The sequence below is a fragment of the Gopherus flavomarginatus genome, chromosome 2, assembly GCF_025201925.1.
Source record: "Gopherus flavomarginatus isolate rGopFla2 chromosome 2, rGopFla2.mat.asm, whole genome shotgun sequence".
Classification (NCBI taxonomy): domain Eukaryota; kingdom Metazoa; phylum Chordata; order Testudines; family Testudinidae; genus Gopherus; species Gopherus flavomarginatus.
In genome coordinates this window covers 201,755,732-201,778,678 of record NC_066618.1, presented here as the reverse complement: position 1 = coordinate 201,778,678, position 22,947 = coordinate 201,755,732, and the positions used below count along the sequence as shown (strand labels likewise).

Genomic DNA, 22,947 nt, shown 5'->3' with positions numbered 1-22,947 from the left:
GCCCATTGTGATCCTTGGAGACCCCGCTTACCCATTAATGCCTTGGCTCATGAAACCGTATACAGGGAAGCTTGACAGGAGCAAGGACCGATTCAACTACAGGCTGAGCCGATGCCGAATGACTGTGGAGTGTGCTTTTGGCCGCTGGTGATCTCTGTATGGGAAGCTAGACTTGGGGGAAAGCAGCATCCCTGCGGTTATATCCACATGCTGTACCCTCCATAAAATTTGTGAAGGAAAGGGTGACACATTCAGTCAGGCATGGACCTCCGAGGTTCAATGCCTGGAGGCTGAATTTGCACAGCCAGAGAGCAGGGCTACTAGAGAGGCCCAGCACAGAGCTACAAGGATTAGGGATGCCTTGAGGGAGGAATTTGAGGCTGAAAACCAACAGTAATGTTTGGTGCCTTGCACGGGAGGGAAGTGCAGTGGTTACAATGTTAGTAGGAATCTGTTTTTCCTAAAATGATTTGCAGTGCCTGTTTGTTTCCTGGGCTACAGTATCTTTCACTTTCTGCAATAATAAAGACTGTTTTCAAAGCCAAGAATTCATTTATTGAAAAGAAAATAACTTTCTTGACAGATGCACAACATTTTGGGAACCTAAAAGGGCAGGGTGGTGGGGTGGTGAACTGTACAGTCACAGGTTTGAATACGTCCTGTCTGGAGTGCTGTGCAATGACTGCTGCACTTCAGGATGAAAATACTGCATCGTGGTGGGGGTTGAATGCAGAGGGTAAGGGTCGTAGTTCTCAATGTTGGGGGCAGGTGGTGGTGGTAAGAACCTGGATGCTGAGGAAGGGGGTTTGGAGCTGACATTGAGGCACAAAGGAAAGAGCTTTGGGAAGGGGGGGGCCGCCACGGTAGTGCTATGCCTGCATGGCTACGAGTGACTGGATAGAGTCCGCTTGGCGCGCCAGGATGCTTATCAGCTGCTTTGTGCTTTTCTTCTTAGCCTCTGTGTTTCTCTGGCGGATCCTGCTTTCCCTTTCCCTCCAGTCCTGCAGTTTTTTACTCTCTCTGGCAGAGTGATCCATAACTGCTTTCAGCATGTCTTCTTTGCTTTTTCTTGGCTTCTTCCTGAGGTTTTGTAGCCTCTGAACAGTCGATGATATGGGCAGTCGAGTAGTCAAGGAGACTTTTCAAAAGGCAAAAATGGCAACAGTTAACAGAGGCAGCATTGTTTATAATCTCACCCAGACAGTTATTCCCACACAGTGAAGGAGTTTACAGTCTTCACTTTAGCATACTTTTCCCATACCAAACAGAGCTCACCTAACCCATAGGAAGCAGGAAATGGTGAGTAAGGGGGGCTAATTGCTTCAGTGAAGTGCAAGGGTTTCTGTGCGTTGGGGAAAGCAAACTGCTGCAGGGGGCATCTACACTGAACAGTCTCCCAACATTTTCCACAGGAGTTAATCCTGGAAGATATCTCGCTGCTGCGGGGCACCTGGGAAGAGTGGGAGGGTCTTCTACAGCAATGCGGATTCCGTCCTGGCTCCTATGCAGCTTGCCTATGTGCAGCAATGGTTCCCCCACCCCTCGCGGCACAGTGGCACAGACGCGTTAGCCTGACTGGGACAAGGACCACAGTGGCTCTCTCTATAAACTTGCACAAGCGCATTGCCCACGCTCTGGCTGAAACTTTTGAAGAGATTACCGAGGCTGATTACCGCGATGCGATAGACCACATCAATGGGCTATTCCACATCTAAACATGCATGCATGCAGCCATAACCCCCCCTCCTCTCCCGAAACATTTCCATCCTGAAAATAAAAGCAGCTTACTGGGAACCCGCTCCTCTGCTTGTCCTTCACCAAGTACCGGCTGCTGTGACTGGCTACCTTCCTCCTGGCTTGAGAAGAGCTCCTGACTGCATGCCTCCTGGGACTCCAGGGTGTCTCCCCCCACCCCAGTACCCTCAGTCTCGGTTTCCTCCCCCCCTTCCTCCTTCTCTCCCCCCTCCCTCCCCCCTCCACTCTGAAGTGTCCATCATGGTCATCGGATTGGCAGTGGGGTCACCCCCAAGTATCATGTCCAGCTCCTTGTAAAAATGGCAGGTCGTGGGGGCAGCGCCAGAGAGGCGGTTTCCCTCGTGGGCTTTGCAATAGGCACTCTGCAGCTCCTTCACTTTAACCCTGCACTGCACCGCGTCCCAGTCATGGCCCCTTTCCAGCATGGCCCTTGATATCTGCCCATAGGTATTGTAATTCCTACGGCTGGAGCGCATCTGTGACTGCACAGCTTCCTCCCCCTAAACACTGATGAGGTCCAGCAACTCGCCATTGCTCCATGCTAGGGCTTGTTTGGCGCGTGGAGGCATGGTCACCTAGAAAGATTCACTAATTGCACTCCACACCTGGCTGAGCAAACAGGAAGGGGATTTTTAAAATTCCCAGGGCATTTAAAGGGCGGGTCACCTGAGGCCAGGGCAGTAGAGTGTGAACTGATGAGCAGAGTGGCTCATCAGTGCGCACTGATGAGCAGAGTGGCTGAACAGGCATTCTGGGATACCTCCAAATACCTCTAGAGGCCAATTACAGTGCTTTTGGTGGCCACACTGGCAGAGCAGCGCTGCATCACCAGCGCTGCAATCGTTATACCCCAGGCAGAGCAGGAGTACAGCCAGCGCTGCAGCCAGGGAGATGCAATGCTCTATGTGCCTTGCAAGTGTGCACAATGAGTAAGTTGCAGCGCTGTAAACCCACCACCAGCGCTACAACTCTCCAGTGTAGCCAAGCCCTTACACTTGTGTCATTGTGGCCATGTGAAAAAATGTGGGCAGCCTAAGGATGACTCATCACTCTGTGCTCTTTGCAAACATCTCCACATGGACCAAATTGAGGAGATAATTTGTTAAGTACTGGATGTTTAAACAATTAACAAGGTTTATTCATCTCATAATCTGTAAGAAATTAAAAGAGAGAAAGGAAGGCTAGGAGTTCAGGGAGGTGAGAGTTTCTCAGGTGTTTTTTTGTGGGGGGGGGAGAGGAGAGAAGGTAAAAAGTCTTGTGCTGTGAGAAACTAGCACTTAATAGCATGTTGTAAATAAGACATGTAGCATTAAACTTGCTATTGGAATACGTGAGGATTGTTTACTAAGGGTGTGCAAGGGAAGAGAGCCCCATCCTCTTACAGGCCAATATAAATGTGTGCAATGCTACAGATATCTTCCTGAAAATATAGAATCAAGCTCTTCTTTTTCTTTGCAGCTGCGGAATAGTTTTATTAAGAAATTGAGATATATGCTCCATACAAAAGTAAATGAAGTAGAAGTCAGCTTTCACCCATTTATCTGTAACTGCTGAGAAATTCATTCTATAACTTCAGGGATTTCAGAGGTCATGAATAGGAAAGATAGTGCATGTATCTGCCGTGCTCTTAATTACTCTGTTTTTTACTGAGCTTTATTCTCTTGACTCCTTTAGTGTGGCTGAGCCATCTGGATGTGATATGGTTTATTATTTCTTAGGGACTATGCTAACAAGGCTCATTTTTTGTGTGTGTGGCTTTTGAGAGCGTAAACTTATTGTTATGATAGTTAGTGAGATTCTCCACAGGTCTGACATTTCTGTCCCAAAGTGAATGCAAATTTATAGGGAATAATAAAGAGAACTTGCAGACACGATGTATTGTTTCCAGTGCTTAATTTGTAATGAATGTTGCTGGGGCTCAAGCAATTGTTTTATATTCATAACTGATGCAGCAAGCCTAGAGGTGCTGAGTCTATGAACTGCCAAACTTACAGGTGCAGAGGCTCGACCCTGGCAAGCCTGGGCACAAATTAAGCACTGGCTGTTTGATATACTCAGCGTACAATGTCTCATGCGCATATTCATAGCTTTCACTAAAAGTCTGATTAACTCAAATCACCAGAAACTCTTTATCTGGAGGAAACTTTTGCTTTCCCTCACCCTAATGCACCCACAAACCTTGCACACACATTTGGAGAGCAGGATAAATCTAACTAGGAACTGTTGGGCAGATTTATGGAGCGGTGATGAAGGAAGTTAGTGGTGGGAAGGAGAAAGAAGTTAGGTCTATCTTTTAACTTAAGACTTATATGCTTTGTGTTGACATTAAGGGACATTAAGGTCATGTCCCTTCTTTTCCCCATATTGTTATGCAGTGTTGTTTTCCTGCTATTCTTTATCCCAGAGATGGCTCTGTGTCAGTTATGCATACCTATCTAGTTTTGTAAAGTGCTTTGAAATCCGTTGGGATGAAGAGCCATTCTACAAAGGGAAGGTATTCTAAAGCATCCATCCTGTATTCTTGTTTACCTCTCAAGTGTATTTACAGTCCAGTAAGTTTCACAGCTGCACACTGAAGCACTCAACACTGCTTTTGAGAACATTTTAAATGTTGAGGAGGCTATCCTTACTTAAATCTCAACATCGTACAAGTGTTTTTCTTTTTCTCCTTTTCTTTTCTCTCTATTTTTGTTGGGCTAACTGAAGATTGCTCCGTAATGCCTCCTTTTCTCTTACCCATTTGTAAGTAATATGGTCATTGTCAGTTCATGAAAATAGATACTATTCATTCCTCTTAGTTATCATTATTATTGTACATTACCAAATGTTCTTTTTGGGCCCTTGTAGAAAATAGGTTTCTTCCTGGTGTTACTACATATGCGTGTCATCCTAGGCCACATTTGTTATTTCTACCAAGCCCTGCTGGCAGACTATGTTACTGATGGCTATACTTTTCTCATAAAAACAATGATTCACAGACTAACTCTGTGTGACAAACATTAATAGCGTTCTCTTGCCTGTTAATGCATGTGACCATTATATAGTGAGCTATAGTACTACCACTTTTTTTTTTTCATTTGCACACTCCCATTAGCTATGGACCAGTACACATCCAGTCAAAAACATGAAAAAAAGGCTCTTCACAAGTAGAGTACAGTAAAGATCACTGGCAACAAATATAGTGGCTCATAGAAGACACAATTTATTCTTTAGGCCATTTCCTTGCACTACTAGGAAGAATAATTTAGAACATCAAAAAAGGAAAGGTGATGGTCATTCTCATCCCAAAATGGCTCAGAAGGCAATATTTAGTAAACTCATAGATTGGAAGAGGGATTGGCAAAAAGACAGGATCTTCCATTTCCCAGCCTACTTCTACATCCCAACCAAGGTTGTTTGAACCTGACAGCTTGGCTGCTGAGCAACCAGTCTTAACCAAGAGAGAAAGTGTATATTATTTTTGAGAAATATCACAAGTCTCCAGTAGTCCTTTCAGCCTATGCATGAAGGACTGGTTACTTGGCTGCTTTGTGTCACTTGAAAAGCACAACATAACCTTATGCTTGGCTTTATTGGACAGTTAGGGATTCCCCAATGTTTGCAGGAAGAGAGGCAGAGTCCAAATATCTCTGGCTGGTGGGATAGATTAACAGATTCCAAGAGCAGACGAGACCATTGTGAACATTTAGTTTGACCTCTAGTATAGCACAGACCTTTAGAAATTTGCCAGCATAGTTCCTAGAGCATATCTTTTAGGGGGAAAAATCCAATCTTGATTTTAAAATTGTCAGTAAAGGAGAATCCGCCACTACCCTTTGATAAGTTTTTTCCAATGGTAAATTACCCTCAGTGTTAAAAATTTACATCTTATTTCCAGTCTGAATTTGTCTAGCTTCAACTTCAAACTATAGTGTTTGAAAGTATACTTTCAAAGTATACTTTGCTAGATTGAAAAGCCCATTGCCAAATACTTGTTCCCCATATGAGTGCTTACAGACTGTAATCCAGTTATTGCTTAACCTTCTTTGTTAAGCTAAACAGAGCTCTTTGAGTCCAGCAGTATAAGGTCTTTTCCCCAATCTTTTAATTATTCTCATGGCTTTTTGAGGAACCGTCTCCAATTTATCAATATCCTTCTTGAATTGGAACATCAGAACTGGACGCAATATTCCTGCAACAACCAGTGCCAAATACAGAGGTAAAATAACCTCTCTACTCATACAAAGACAAGAGCTGCCATACTGAGTCAGACCATGGTCCATCTTGTCCAGTATGCTGTCTCAGACAATGATCCACGCTTCAGGGGAAGGGTCAAGGCAATTATGGAGTGATCCACCTGTCTTCAACTCCTGGCTTCTAGCAATCAGAGATTTTGGGTCTCCCTGAGCATGGGAGCTAAATGCAAGTTGTCATTGATTGACATGTCCTCCATGAATGTATACCATTTTTTAAAACCCAGATATACATTTGGCTATCACAACATCTCATAGTAATGAGTTCTACTTGTTAGTTCCACTTGTTAGCGGTACTTCCTCTTGTTTGTATTAAACCTGCTGCTTATTAACTACATCAGGTGAGCAGTGGTTTATGTATTATGGGAAAGGGTAAATAACACTTCTCTATTCACTTTTTCCATACCATTCATGATTTTATAGACCTCTATCATATCCCCCATTACTTTGTTTTTTTCCCCGAACTGAATAGCTGAATAATCTTTTTTTAGTCTCTCCTCATATGGAAGCCATTCCATACCTTTGATCATCTTTGTTGCCCTTCTCTGAAACTTTTCCAGTTCTACTATATCCTTTTTGGGATGAGGTGACCAGAAAAGGATACATTGTTCAAGGTGTGGGCACATCATGTATTTATACAGGGGCATTAAATTACTTTGTCAGATTTTTTTTTCTCTTCTCTGATAGTGCCTAACATACTGTTAGCTTTTTGACTGATGCAGTACATTGTAGAAGTTTCAGAGAACTATCCATGGTGATTCCAAGATCTTTCTTGAGTGGTAACAGCTAATATGAATAGTTGGGATTATTTTTCCAATGTGCATTACTTTGTGCTTTTCAACATTCAATTTCACCTGCCATCTTGTCATTCAGTCATGCAGTTTTGCAAGATCCCTCTGTGATTCCTTGCAATCTGCTTTGGATTTAACTATCTTCAATAAATTTGTATCATCTGCAAATTTTGCCACTTCCCTTTTCCAGATAATTAATGAATATGCTAAACAGCACAGGTCTAAGTACCATCCTTGGGGGTACCTTGCTGTTCACCTCTCTCCATTGTGAAAACTGACCACTCATTCCTATCCTTCGTTTCCTATTTTTCAACCAATTACTGATCCATGTGAAAACCTTCCCTCTTATCCCATGGCTACTTAGTTTCCTTTACTGAAATTAGGCTCACCAGCCTGTAATTGCCAGGATCGCCTCTGGAATCTTCTGTTTGTTTATACAGCTAACTATTACATTTTCCTCATTGCTCAGGCTGTGGAGGGGCAGTCATGTTCAACTCATTATCCACCATAGCCTTTAGAGTCACTATTTCCCAGGATAAAGTCCCCCATACTATAAGAATGACCTGCATTATTTATTCCTAGGCATATACATTTACATTTAGCTGTATTAAAACACACATTGTTTGCTAATGCCCAGCTTGTGTTGCGATCCAGGTCTGCCTGTATCAGAGACCTGTCTTCATTATTTATCATGCCTTCAATCTTTATGTATCTGCAGATTTGATCAGCAATTTTGTTTTTTCTAGATCATTAATAAAAATGTTAAACAGCATAGGAAGAAGAACTGATCTCTGCAGGATCCCACTAGAAATACACCTGCTTAGTGATGATTCCCTATTTACAATTAGACTTTGATGCCTGTCAATTAGCCAGTTTTTAACCCATTTAGTGTGTGCCTTGTTAATTTTATATCATTCTAGTTTTTTTAATTAAAATGTCATGCAGTACCAAGTCAAATGCCTTACAAAAGTCTATTACACCATTACTATTACTTGCATCAAGTAAACTCATTAAAAAAATTAAGTTAGTTTGACGGGATCTTCTTTCCGTAAACCCATGTAGACTGGCATTAGTTATATTACCCGCCTTTAATTTTTATTAATTGAGTTTTGTATCAACCACTGCATTATCTTACCTGGGATTGATGTCAGCCTGAGAGGACTATAATTACCAAGGTCATCCAATTTATCCCTCTTAAATATTGGCACAGCATTAGCTTTCTTCTGGAACTTCCCCAGAGTTCCATGACTTACTGAAAATCAACGTTAAAGATCCAATAAGCCCACCACCCAGCTCTTTTAAACTCTTGAATGCAAGTTATCCAGACCTGCTGATTTAAAAATGTCTACCTTTAGTAGTTGCTATTTAACAGCCTCCTGAGATACTATTGGAATGGAAAGGATGTTGTCATTATCATATGACTACATCATCAGTTTTTTTCTCCAAATACAGAACAGAATACTTACTGAACAATCCTGTCTTTTCTGCGTCGTTATTAATTTTAACATTACCATCTAGTAATGGACCAATACCACTGTTAGGATAATTTTTGTCTTAATACACTTAAAATACTCCTCATTTTCCATAGAGTTCTCTTTGTGTCTCTTTGCTTCCTTTATTGATTTTCTACAGTTCCTAGCTTCTGGTTTATATTCATTACTATCAACATCCCCTTTCTTTTGTATATATTGATTTTACGGATGCCTTCATATTCCTTCTAAGCCAGATCAGAAAGGAAATAATCAGCCAGCATGTTTGTACAGTTCTCCCATTGATGCCATAAGCTTTTCACTGGATACATGCAGCTTAGGTTTAAAAAAAAACACGTTTAACCTGCATTTGTTTGCCATCCATTTGCAAAAATGTATTTTAGTTATTTTCTCTGTCTAGTCCTGCAAGGTGATAAGTGCTCTCTCTGATTTCAGAGGATAAGTCTCTGTTACTATGCCACTGTCCAACAGCATTGCTCAAAAATAACCTGGCTGTCGTCATGGTAGTCTGTGTTACCTAATCACCATAGTATCACTTTCAGCTTTTTAGAGTGTTAATATGATACGCTTCCTGGCTCTGAGGCAATGTTCCCTGACCAGAAACGCTACCACACTTTCTGCAAAATGGATGCTATCTTCTTTTATTAAAGATATTAAGATGTATGCAGACCACTAACGGTGGCTTCCATGGAATTTGGAAGCTCCATTCTGAAAACTCCTCTTCCTAGACAGTCTTGTGGGCCCCAGGAAGCAAACTCCTTCAGTCAGTGTTTCCCAAACTTGGGACGCCGCTTGTGTAAGGAAAGCCCCTGGCGGACCGGGCTGGTTTGTTTACCTGCCAAGTTCTCAGGTTCGGCAGATCGTGGCTCCCACTGGCCGCAGTTAACTGCTCCAGGCCAATGGGAGCTGCTGAAAGCAGCATGGGCCGAGGGATGTACTTGCTGCCTCTTCCAGCAGCTCCCATTGGCCTGGAGCAGCGAACTGCGGCCAGTGGGAGCCACGATCAGACCTCTGGACATGGCAGGTAAACAAACCAGCCTGGCCTGTCAGGGGCTTTCCCTACACAAGCGGCATCCCAAGTTTGGGAAACACTGCCTTAAGTGAATGGGCAGAAGCTTGTTCTTCTTCAGAGTGAATGGTTTTGAGGGAAAGCAAGTGAGAACAGTCAGTGAATCAGCCATTAAAGGAAGAAAGCCCTCTTATGGAATTTTCCCAGTGAATTCTTTGGGATCAGGATTTGGCCCAGAGGGAGTATACAAAACAAGACCTGTATGGTGAGAGAGAGAGAGAGAGAGAGCTGAATTCTCATTGACTTCAGTGAGTCAAGGATTTCAACCCTAGTGTTAAGGAATCGGAGTAGCAAGATCTGTGAAACAGAAGTAATCTCTGTTTGATTTTGATCTTCACTGTGAACTATTTCAGATAAAATATGACTAGTAACTTGTAAGCGTGTAGGCATGTGTGGCCATCTCTCTGAGGGAGGTCATGTCTCTGCTGTTATGGATCTGGAATGGCAGTCTATACAAGGGAGAAGTTAGCTGTCTCTAGGGTTCAAATCTTCAGACAGGGCAGAGCAGGGAGTATTCTAGGAGCCCAGGTCCTAGGTGAAGTGGGGCACCAAACAGTCTGAGGCTTTGGCCCTCAGGCAGAGCATTCAGTAGTCCCCAAACAGGGTCAGGCAACAAACAGTCTATGGATCAGGCAAGGATGAGCACCAAACTGTTTAGCATCCTAGTTGAGCAGATGGTAGAACAACACGGGCATCTTGGCTGAAAATGGGAGGCTGCCACTCCAGGGTGGCAGGGGGCAGGGGGATATGGATCCACCCAACTCCACCGACTCCCAGCCCAGGGCCCTAGCAGTGGTGGAGTGTTCCACCACTGGGTCAGCAGGGATCTGCCTGCAATACTCTGGCCAGTCTTCAAGCAGCAATGCAGCCCGACTACCATTGGCTGTCCCTGGATGGTTTAGATGTTCTCAGTACAGTCGCTAAAGGGGAGTCTTTGATTTTCTACTTACCCATCAACTTCCATAGTTTGTTCAGATGCTATTCAATGTGGTCCAAAGTCTGCATGGCAGGTCAAAACTGTTATGACAGCTAGATGAATAAGTAATAATGTATTTTTTTGGAACAGCAGATGAGGTCCAGACACTACCATTCCCTGGCCAGATCCAGAGCCATGAGGTGGTCACATGTGGTCCATAGTGGTTTTTGCAATTTCAAGCATTGTTGAGGTATGCTATCCATAATTTGTCTGGGAAGTTCTGGCTAGTCTTCAGAGCATTTAAGATCTGGTGTTAGAGCTATATCTTGGAGGTTCAATGTTTGCTAGTACAGAAAGTAACAGTAGAAGTGTTGATTTTGATTCACCTGCCTATCCACAAGTTGGATGTGGCAGCTTCTTGTCCACACTGGTGCACAGTATTCTGCAACTGAGTACACCAGGGCCAAGGCTGATGTTCATAGCACCAGAGCAGTTGATCTCCAGCTAGTTCTTGCTAACTTTTGAATAATGATTATGTGAGTCTTACCTTTAAGACTACTTTTTTGAAGTTGTCATGAAAGATCAGTGTACAGTCAAGAATGAGACAGCTATGTTGGCTTTGGGTCATAACACAGTTTCACCACAAAACTCAATAGAGACTACCAGTTGCCAGGGCCAGTGCAACCCATTAGGCGAGCGAGGTGGTCGCCTAGGGCGCTAACATTTGGGGGACAGTGACTGTGGTGGCCGGACCTTCTGTCGCCTCTGTCGGTGGTGCCATTTCAGGGGAGGCACCTTCCACCGCCTCTGTCAGGGGCGCCATTTCAGGGGCAGGACCTTCCACTGCCTTTTTCGGTGCCATTTCAGGTGCAGGACCTTCCACCGCCTAGGGCGGCAAAAAAGCTGGTGGGGCTCCTGCCTGTTGCTCACGTGGTCTCAACTGCTACTTTTTGAAATATTCCCCTATGATCTTAAGGTCAGATGTAGGAGTCACTTCAAGTTCTTTAAAGCTATGGGACTGAGGTTGTGAGTGCCAGATCATCAGAAATTTTAAGGTGGAACAAACTCAAAATGAAATGTTGTGGGTCAGTTCAACAAACACAAATATTTTGATTTGTGTCCAACCAACTGTGACTTTTGGCCCAGGGGAGCCAGCTGAGGTCACTGAATTAGGGTGAACTGCACAGAATGGGGCAGGCAATCCCCAAAGCTGGTGGATATTCCAATACTTAATTTACCAAGACAGCACAAAACAGCTTCTAGTATACCTCACTGGTTACTTAGAAGTCAGCAGCACAGTTCCCTTAAAGTAACCCAGTCTCAGGCCTCCACCTAGACATCCATGTCAAATATGATGAGAATTGATGAAAATTTTATTCATCATATAAAAAAGGTCTACCAATCCCAAAGGATTGGACACATTACCTCCCAGGGTAATGAATATTCCAGATCTTACCCAAATACACGCCTACAGCCAATTTTTATTAACTAAACTAAAAATTATTAAAAAAAGAAAAGAGGGAGTGTTGATTAAAAGATCAATATACTTACAGACATGAGTATAATTGAGCAGGGGGTTGGATTAGATGACCTCCTGAGGTCACTTCCAACCCTGATATTCTGTGATTCTATGATAATTCTTGAGGTTCAAATTCATAGCAGAGATGGTGAGCTTTGTAGTTTCAAGGAGTTCTTTTATAATTTAGTCCATAGGTTATAGTCCAATGTCATATTCAAGGTGTTTCAGTTTAGGAGTGGCATCTCAATCTTGCAACTCAAACTTCCCCGATGAAGCTTAAGCAGAACTGAGATAAACAGGATCAGGACCCAAGGGTCTTTTATATAGTGTTCTAGCATCCACTTGAGCATACAGTCCTGGGTAAATAATAGGCTTTTGATGTAACCTTCTGTTTCCTAAACACCAATAGTAATTAGTTACACAAATTAACATAGGGCAAGTTACCCATTAGGCAGTCTATCATAAACTTCAAAGAGAGATATAGAAAATTATATTATTTTACCTGAGATTAATCTAAATGTTAATATTCCCTGTTGATCTCCAAATTAATAGTTATAGTGACAGACAGGGACTGTCTGTTTACATGGCTAGCATCTAAGATATTCAAAATTAGTATAATCTCTAATTCTTTAACAATACAAGTTTGCACTTTTAAGTTCTAGCCTATCTAGTATTGAATGGCCCTAATTAACATTCACATACTTTCTAAAATGGCTTTTGGTCATTCAGCCTGCAAGCTGCTTAACCCTTTCTTGCAATGTGTTATGCCTTGTATAAGATTTGTTGCAATTATATAACAGTGATGGCAGTAATGATTTGCATGATTATGTTTTCATTGGACAACATTACATCAACCGAAAACAAAATATTTCATTTTAGTTTTTCCATTGTAAAAATGAAAATTTCCTGTGGAAGCTTTTGATATTGCAGATACTACATTTTCTGTCCAGCTCCTCCTCCCCCAAAACCCCACATTCCAATGGAAAATTCAGCACTGGCTGTAATAGGAAATAAGTGACAACCAAAAAAGTTTATATTGTTCCTTTTAAGTTAAACAATGCTGTTTAGAAGAAATCATTGTATTGGATAGAGAATGTGTGATTGTAGAAAATGCTTGTTTATCTAACTGCCATAGGTTATTTTGGATCTTTTTAAAATTCATACCTTGAAGTTGAAAAAAAATTACTAAGAGCATGTAGTAAAACTATGCTAATCTGCAAGAAATGCAATTTACTGTGCCCCCTTCCCCAAAAGAAAATCACTATTTCTTATTTTTTCTCTCCATTTAGCCACATCCAGAGGCTTGCAAAAGTGGCAAAATCATACGTCAGCAAATGTTGACGATCTTATGAAAATGGGTAAATGGAAACATGGAGGCATAGAATAAAGCTGTTTAGCTTCTCACAACAATACATAAGAAATTAGGACTGAAAACAGAGTTAAAACACTGCATCTAGTTGAAACTGGAGGAGGCATTTAGATAGAATGTAAGTACCTAATCAAAATAAAATGACATCTAAGAAAATAGAAGGAGGTCATTTAAAATAATTTGGTTCTAAAGTTTTCTGTATTGCTGAGCTTTCTGTAAATTTTTAGTAAAATAAGAGACCACAGTTGTCCAAACAGATGTCCAGAACCATACCCCATAGCAGTTACAAGGTACCTCTTCTGATTCATGTTGAATCGGACCATTTTAAACCAATTAATTTTGAACATGATTAATCTGAGTGATCTCATTAGTACCTTTTATTATGTAGCTTGTCACTACAAAGATAGAAAGTAAAAATAAGTGAAGATTCTGGCCTACATTGCTGGAAACAAGTTATACATCTTAGAAAACAAAATGATGAAAGATGCAATAAATATTTCACCTTTCAAAGATGGAAAAATTAAAACCCGTACCTCAGTGACAAACTTGGCTGTACTGCCTTGATCAGAAAGAATTCACTGAAAAACAAGGTAAAACTGAGACATTGAAGCAATTATTAAAGGCAAATGAACAAGATAAAAGATAGTTGAGAAAGTCCAAAGACTTAACACTTAAAAAAGAAAAAAATAATATCTGTTTTGAACTCCTTCATGTACAAGTTGTGTTAATGTCTCATGTTTCAGGTAACTAACACTGAGCCGTGAGCATGATTTGATGGCAGCCTTTATAAACTGATCACAATAGCAATAGGACAATATAGTGAATGAAGTACAAGGCATTTCCTGATGATGAAATGACTGGCTAGTTGAAAGTGATATGTACCATTAATTACAGCCAGTTATTATTGCCATAGAAATTCTGTGAACTAAAATTATTGCTATTAACATTTCAGAAAGAGAGTTCTTTCTTTTTCTCTCTCTACCTCCTCCACCCCAACGCTTTTCACTACAATAGAAAACTATTGATTAGCAGTATCCATCACAGTGGACCATATACTGCCCTTAGTCTGCATATAACTGCCATTGATAGGAATAGGATATCTGTAATGGTAAATGTTTACTAGGCTTCTTACTACACTGCAAAATCACACTGCAAAGATATAGCTAAAATATCATTCTCTAGTTGTACTTGGATCCTAGTACTTAGACCCATATCTAGCAAAGCACTTTAGCACAACCTCAACTTTCAGCATATGTGTAGTCCTAATGGAATCCATAGGACTATGCTCATTCTTTAGTTTTTTGCTGGATCAGATTATATGTAACTCATAATTCCTGTAGACAGATTTCAGGACTTGGCAACCTTTCAGAAGTGGTGTGCTGAGTCTTCGTTTATTCACTCTAATTTAAGGTTTCATGTGTCAGTAATACATTATAACATTTTTAAAAGGTCTCTTTCTATGTCTGTAATATATAACTAAACTATTGTTGTATGTAAAGTAAATAAGGTTTTTAAAATGTTTAAGAAGCTTCATTTAAAATAAAATTAAAATGCAGAGCCCCGCGGACTGGGTGGTAAGGACCTGGGCTGTGTGACTGCCACTGAAAATCAGCTCACGTGCCGCAGGTTGTCTACCCCTGGATTAGATACTTTTGAGGATCACAATAAGTGGAGCAATAGAATTAAAATGAAACTTATTGTATTGCTTAAAACAAGTGTTGCCAACTCTTTTGGGAAAAGTTACAAGGTGTGGTTTCACAGTCCCTTAAATTTTGCTGCACTGTGTATATCCCCTAAAATTCAGTGTGACTCTTTTCCAAAACTGTAAATCCTGAGTTGGAGAGAGTTTGCTGAAAACTTTTTCTAGGTTTGCCAATTTTGAGCTCAAGGAATTTGTTTTAATCTATCAAGCCCTAAAGAGTTTGGTTTACCATCTCTCTGGTCATCTGAAGTTTTGGATAAATGATGTGGTGTTAGAATGGTGTTGGCTAGCAGGTTCATTCTAAACTACTAGTGTAGGCAAAGGCAACTTTAACATGTGCTAATCTAATCATATTGAAGCCTAGGCTCCTGCACTAGCTTCTACTTGACCAGCTCAGTACATGCTAAAGTCCACACTAGCATTTTAGAACATGGTGGTTAGCACCCTATAACATGCTACAGCATGTTTTAGTAAAGATGAACTCTGAGACTCCACTTTTCTTCCCATTCAGTACTGTCTCTGCTGAGAACAAGTCTGAGCTACCCTGTCTAAAAGGGAAGAGGCTACTGGCTGGTTGATGTGAGTGGACTTTGCCTTTTGCAATTGGATCTCTACATTGGGCTATCACAGTGGTTCTCAAACTGGGGCCGCTGATTGTGTAGGGAAAGCCGCTGGCGGGCCAGGCCAGTTTGTTTACCCGCCGGGTCTGCAGGTTTGGCTGATCATGGCTCCCACTGACCAATGGGGGCTGCGGGAAGTGGCACAGGACAAGAGATTTGCTGGCCACCGTGTTCCACAGCCCCTGTTGGCCTGGAGCGGTGAACTGCGGCCCGTGGGAGCCACGATTGGCCGAACCTGTGGACCCAGCAGATAAACAAACCGGCCCAGCCCACCAGGGGCTTTCCCTACACAAGCGGCGGCCCCAGTTTGAGAACCACTGAGCTATCAGAACCCAGATCTATTAAATTGCTAGCATGCTGCAAAGTCCACCTATTTTCCAGGATGTTGGTGGAAGAGTGAGTTGAAGGCTGGAAGATTCTATATGCTCTATAGAGGTGGCTATTTTCTTTGCAGATGGTTATTTGCTGTGAATATTAAATTGTGTAATAAGGTCCTGCAGCACTAGATGGTTGCTTAGTAAATCTTGTACAAACTGAAATAAACAAGCAAGCCTGGGAGAAGCCTGTGTTTACAAAACCTGTGATCTGGAGGTATCTTTAGGGGTGCCTGCAAGCCTCCCATTTAATATGTTCCCAGCAGATTTAAGGGAATACTGGGTTCAGGGGAGTGGCCGAGAGGATAAACTCCATTGAGATATTCCTTGAAGAAGATGATTTATCCTTGGGGCTTATAAAAATACTTTGACAGCAACCTATTTATTTTTCTTAGAACTGGACTAGGTTGTTCTGTAAGCACCTGCCATTTGGTGCAAGGCAATTTGTGTCAGAGCAACCTATACATCCATAAACCCATCAACAGGCCTTTATTAGTCACTGCGTGCCTTGCATTTTAAATTTACCCAGTTGAACACCTTTTTAAGGAACAAAAAATGTAAGCTTTTTTCTTCCCACAGAATGCAGCTTTAGATAAACTTGATTGCCAAGTTTTGTTGTCTTGGGAGACAATTAATTTTTCTTTGGTTTAACTGAGAAAACGAATAGATTCTCCAGTCCCTCAAGACTCCTTCCTACAAGCACACAAAGCCTTGGAACATGGAGATTTATCACAGGCTTGGGGAGAACACATATGGGATCCCCTTACTAAAATGCTGGCTGGGCCTCGGTGGGTTTGTAACAACAGCCAGAAGTTGGTTGACTTTCACCTGTTATCAGGTTTCATTCTACAAGTTTCATAGAAGTCAAATTAGAATTCTACAGAGAAAGCTGCTTGTGACCTTATTTTTAAATCATAACTGCATTTTATTGCTTTTCCAGTGACTTGGCAGGTACTTTATTGACAGCAGCATAGAAACTGGGGGAAATATATAAGGATAGATAAAATATCCTCATACATAATTAGAATAAATATTCTAGGTTATTTCTTATTGTCCATAAAACTTTGTGATTCTTTAACAAAAAAGCTAAGAAAATAGGATATTTCATGTATTTCACAGAAAATAAAGTGAATGATGTGTAGGAAATAAAACTTGGCAACATTTAGCATAAGGCACACTGAGTACAATGTTATCTGTCCTTACTAAGAAAAAGGATCCTGATCCTGTGTGTGTGTGTGTGTGTGTGTACGTGTAAGTGTAAGAGAGAGAATGAAACACACGTGATTAAAATCTCAAACACAAATGTAACTTTAAAAAAAAATTAGCCTCAAATATCAGTGAGTGTTATTTGTCTCTATTATAATAATACTCATTGTAAAAATGTGCGTGGTACATTTCAAAACCAATCTGGTCTGTTTGCTTTCAGCTCGATGACTCACTAAACCAGATTCGAAAGCTACAGCGATCTCTGGATGAGCAGACAGAGGCAAATGACAATTTACAGATTCAGCTTAATCATTTGAAAAGCAGGTCAGTGCTTTACCCTTTTAATACTTTGAATCTGGGCTGGAATGTGAATAGAGGAAGATTAAGTGAAGATGCACTTTCATTGATGATCTGTCACATTTACATCTGCCTAGTAACTGTTGCAATTGTTTGGTTCCCCCTACAATTCTGGTTCATATGAATACATTCAAACTCCTACTGTAATTTGGTTTTTAATCAGTCTAGGTGAGAATGGATAAACGCACAAAAAATAGGTGCAGTGAATCAGGAAAACAACAGGATACTCTGGGCCCCATGCTGGGGGTATTGTGCAGCTGTGCCACCCAGTGGGAGTGCTTAGTGTGTGAGACAGGCTCCGCAGTGGAGTTTTCGACATGCAGAGTGGGAGTGCCTCCTGCCCTCCTCCTAAGTAGGATAAAAGACATGCTTCACTCTGGCCTTCCCTTCTTCCCACAGCCCTCCCCTTCCGTTACAGTGAGTAGGGGTCTAGCTCTCACTGCCAGGGATAAGTTACTGCACTCAGGATATGAAGGGACTGCATGTGTGATTGATCGCTGCATGAGGGTGCATTATGTAGTAGGGGAAAGTCTCCCTGTACCTCTCCTATACCCTTGTGTACCCACATGTGAGTCTGTGTGCATTTATGTATGTGGTGAGCATGTGTGTAGGACTGGAAATAGTGAATAGTAAGAAAAAATCAGTCAAAACTGTTTCTAGTAGACTATGAATCCAACACTCTAGGATGGAACTTGCTATTCTTGCAAAGATTACAGGAGCATACTCAATATTTTCATTGTTTATTTCATTATCCAATAGCATAGATGATATCCAAAGAAAATTTACAACTGACGCGCTTTTTTTCTGAGGGAAATATATGATGCTCCATTAATTGTCTGTTACTAAAGAGGCTACTTTAAAGTGTAACTTTTTCTGGAAACACAAATTGAAGCTGGAACATTCAAATATGTATATATTGCACCACCTTTGTTTTCTCCCAAGACTGCAAAATATACATACTGTGAAAACACATCTAACCCACCTATATAATGCATTTATATTTATAAAGCACCTCACCTGAACTTGAATGCTTATCTTGGTTGGCAGTGAACATTTGTTCCATATTATGCAAGACGCTGAGAAGCCAACTTACATTTCAGAAAGTAGTACTTTTTGAATATATTAAGATTTTCCCTTTTTTGTTGCTGCTGGTTAGCATGGTGGTATTTTTGTTAAGTGTTACAGATGAAAGACATATCATGGCTATTTACTTGCTCACTCTAGACTAATTCTGAGCCTACCGTATACTGTCACTTACACCTGTACAAAATGAGTGCAAAACGTATACTCACTCTGCACTCAGATAAATGACATCCCAAGGTGCAAAGTACTAGAGAATTAGGCTTACAAGTGATCAATCAGAGATTTTAGGACGCTGGTGTAGTTTGGTAAAGATAGTATTCAGTCATATTTTCTCATGATATATTTTAAAATATGCAAAGTTGGATATATTTTGAATCCACTCGCATGTCATGGGTTCAAGATTTCCCTATGGAACCGTGCTGCTTCAGGTCAGTCTTCCATTGGGCGTTTACTCCTTGCTGAAGTGAGTTGGAAACCACAACATTTTTAATCTTTTTCCTTCCCATTTTACCTTTGGATAAAAACAACCTCTAAGTGTCTGATCAGATTGTACCACTTAAAGTTACACTGAGGGTAAACTGTGGATAAAGAGACTGAGGAATGTGTATATAGGGGCTTTTGAGTTCTAAAGGTAACATAGTAGAGTACTAATGATATATGTCACAGTTACATTGCTAGCTGCACTTTTGTCCCCTTTCTGGTGTCTAAGTACACCTCCACACGTGGCAGTCTTTGTGCCTTTACTCTCCAGAATTTTCACACTCTTGGGATGTCATACTCAGATCCAAGTCTATCTGTGCCAACTGCTTATCAATATATCTGCCCAACTGTACAACTGGGTTTCTTCCCTGTGACCAGGGATGTAGGGTAAGATTCACAAAGAGACTTAAGTGTTGCAGTGCTGACCACCTAACTTCTAAGTGCCTAGAAACAACACAGAAATCGATAAAGTCTGAGTTAGGTAGAGGCTCCCTATACAGTGAATGGGGAGGAAATAAATGCCTAAGAATGGAATCCACAGAAGCCAGCAAACTAGACAGGGAGCTGCCTAAGCTAGCCAAAGACGGATGCCAATGACAGGGGTGTGTCCTAAGTCCTACTCCCTCATGGAGATAGATGACTAAATCCAGACTGAAGGGAGGTACCTCTTTCTGCTAGTGATCCATGAATGGGAACACCAAGTAGATTAGGTACCTAAACCACTTCTTGAGGGAATGAGTTAAGTGCCTACCTCACTTCACGCAAACTGTGGGGGTTGTAGGAGGAGGCCACTTTATAACTCTTAGCCTAGTGGTTAGCTCACTTACCTGGGATGTGGGAGACCAGAGGCAGGGAGATGATTTGAATGGGATCTCTCCCACTCCTGAGGAGAGTGCTTTAAACACTGAGTTATGGGATATTCTGATGTGGGAGGGGATGGATTCCCTCAATCTCTCCAATTGAAGCTGTTTTACTGTGGGTTAAATACTAGTGATTGGAGCAGAAGGACTGGACCTAGGATCTCCCATCTGGACCCAGGTAAAGGAAAGTGGATATCATGGGTCAGATTGACCTTGAACAGATAATTGGGCTTATGTATATAGGTAATGGAGCCCTGAACACTGTGAAGTGGTGAGAGAAAGCTACGTAGCATATAGGATACAGAACTGCAATCAGACAGAAATTGATGAGATTAAAAAGACTATTAAGAAGGAGATGGCCTGAAAAATGAGACTAGAAGACTCTCTGATGATATTGCAATATTACCCAGACATAACAACCCAAAGAATAATGATTTAGCAGCTTACAATGGGGCATAGAAAGGAATTCAATCTAACTTTTCATCCCTATCCAGAGACTTTCAAAGCCAAGTGACTAGTGAGTCTGAAATGACTTCATATATTGTGGTTGTAAAGAATACCAATGTGACTACCCCACTATACAGATAGATTATTGTTAACTCATAGTCAATTAGTAAGAATGAAAGTATGCTGTATTCATATCCTGACAAGGAGATCTATCAGGCTGCAGAATGTTATCCCTTGGGAAGTGGTGCACATCCTGTCACTTGAGAACAAGCGTTGGAATGGACTAACCAGTTCATCATATCTGTAGGGAGCAATGTGATGTAGGAAACCATCCTGCATTGTCAGAGAGGTCAATGCATTAGGTTTATTGCATCATGCCTTAATTCCATGAAAATTGTTTGACCATATTGAAAAACATTTTGTAATGTTTCCAAAGCACTTCAAAATGTGGTTTCACTAGGCTACCTTATTCTACAGTGGCAAATTTTTATGGGGCTTTTATGGATCATCTCCATAAAAAACCTGAGTGATTGATTGCCTTAAAATGCCAGGTCATCTCAATAAACATGATAGTATATTCTTGACAGAGATCAATGTACAGCACACTAGACTGTGAAAGGTCAAGGAAATAGCATTGTGTCATGGTAATATAAACATTTTTATTACACAATAAAATCAACAGCTGCTCTTTTCTTTTTAACGCTATGTCTATATTTTATAGCTTTACTATGGAAATCCAAATATTACAGCACTTCCAAGCTTTAAGCTTTATTAACGTTCCCTGTTTTTGTTAAGGAGACAATTTGTAATGCACAAAATCATGTGAAAACCCTTCTCAAGATTCAAAGTCCTTTTAAGAATTCCATTTCTAAATACTGCCGCAGGAATTTGGCCATACAATACTGACCAGCAGAGTCAGCTGGCCATTAGGTGTTTATGGGAATGTCCTTCCTGTCAGCTATACTCTAGTAACTAGGTAGTATTAGTAAAGTGGCTATACTACTACAGTGCCACCTGCTGCCACCAGGATTCCACTGTTTGAGTTGGTACTTTTAGGAGCATCTGAGACTAAAAGGATTTAATAAGAAGATATTGGAGCACTGATACTCTTAAACAGAAAGAACTTCCTTGGTGGTGACCTGGTGGATTTCAGTCAGTGCAGAACTGCAGATGTTGAAGAAGCTCTACCCCAACTAGGATGGTTCTGTGAAACAGCTGCACTATTGATGCTGCAGTTTCTATAGTGGGTTTGAAATCTGGGTCATTGTTGGGGTGGCTTAATCTCACCAGCCCCAATGACCAACTGAATCATCAAGACTTTAAATCTTTTAATCTTTGAGGCAGATTATCTGTCGAGCACTATTCACTTAATAAGAGGGAATAATAAAGGACAACGGAAAAGGAATCATTCTTAAACAGCTTCTTTTTTCAAAGCAATTGTGTGAAATATTTTAGGTACAGCTTTTTCCTTTTTTTCTTATTAAATATTTGTATGAAAAAACAATCTTTGTTTCATAAATACTTTTCTGCTGCTGTTTCTTATTTCTTGTATAAAGACACAAAGAAATAACTTATTCTATGTCAGTGATCCCCAGCGCGGTGCCCACGGGCGCCATAGTGCCTGCGGGGTCATCTTATTGTGCCTGCGTCCTGGCTCCCAGGAGAGCACCCGCCGAATTTCAGCAGCATTTCGGCGGCAACGCCTTTCGATGACACTGCTTGCCGTTGACAAGTGATGTCATTGAGAGGCGTCGCTCCCAAATTTCAGCAGGGACGCCTCTCGATAACGTCACTTGTCAATGGCAAGCGATGTCATCAAGAGGCATCGCTGCCGAAATGCCGCCGAAATTCAGCAGCATTTCAGCTGGTGCTCCACCACCGCAGTGGTCCTTTGGCTGGCCCCCGCCAGCCAGCAAGCTTGGGGACCACTGTTCTATGTTGTAATAACCCTACTGACCTGCTGTGGAGACTGTGGTGATGTCACAAGAGGAGTTTAGAACTTCAGGAAGGGGAATAACAGGAAATGATGAGCATTTTAAATGTCAGACATAATATCTACCTAAAGTAATGTTTTTTAAAGTTTTTCGTGATATCTCTTCTGCTCTTAAGAGCAAGTTAATGCTTTATTTTGCACCAAGAGATGAATTCTTAAAGTGATGGCCATTTCTGGCAGCAGATGTACAGAACAATATGGAGTACAGAAACATGGTTTGAAGACTATGCTGACTTACGTGAATAAGTTCATATATGTCCTGACACACTGTATCTAGAAATATCAGATAATATATGTAACTTTCACAGCACACTAAATTACTTAATTGACAATTTCCTATCTCTCTTCGTTCATACTCTTAAATTCCGTAACTTCAAATAAAACACAGTTTTCTTGTTAATATTTATCCCAGTGGAAAACCTTTTTATACAGCACTATTACTAATAAAGCTTTCAGGATATTAGTTGAACAGTATCATGCTCATGAACTGTGAGAGCTTTTGGATGAATTGCCATTTGCTTACAATTCAGGTATTATGTAAGAGTATTTCAGGTGCAGCCATCTGTAAATATAACCATTTTTTTTTAATTGAAATGTTATTCCCTTACTATCAACCAGCCTGTAATTTTCCCCATGGTCTTTCAGCTGAAACTGTGCTGCTGTTGCCATACAGTAGGTCAATTA

At 41.1% G+C, this 22,947-nt stretch overlaps 2 protein-coding genes across 2 annotated transcripts in view; one reads left to right on the top strand and one right to left on the bottom strand.

Annotated features, from left to right (window-relative positions):
- Positions 1-22,947, top strand: part of CCDC102B (coiled-coil domain containing 102B) — a 342,057-nt gene that overhangs the window by 258,729 nt on the left and 60,381 nt on the right. The window contains exon 8 of the mRNA XM_050938820.1: positions 17,264-17,367. Within this exon, the coding sequence (XP_050794777.1) occupies positions 17,264-17,367 (104 nt within the window). The remainder of the gene's footprint in view (positions 1-17,263; positions 17,368-22,947) is intronic.
- The window catches only part of LOC127044256 (zinc finger protein with KRAB and SCAN domains 2-like), a 618,075-nt gene continuing 595,947 nt past the window's right edge, over positions 820-22,947 (bottom strand). The window contains exons 3-4 of the mRNA XM_050938864.1: positions 1,789-1,812; positions 820-1,138 (exon numbers count right to left, since the gene is read on the bottom strand). Of these exons, the coding sequence (XP_050794821.1) occupies positions 870-1,138; positions 1,789-1,812 (293 nt within the window). The 3' untranslated portion in view covers positions 820-869. The remainder of the gene's footprint in view (positions 1,139-1,788; positions 1,813-22,947) is intronic.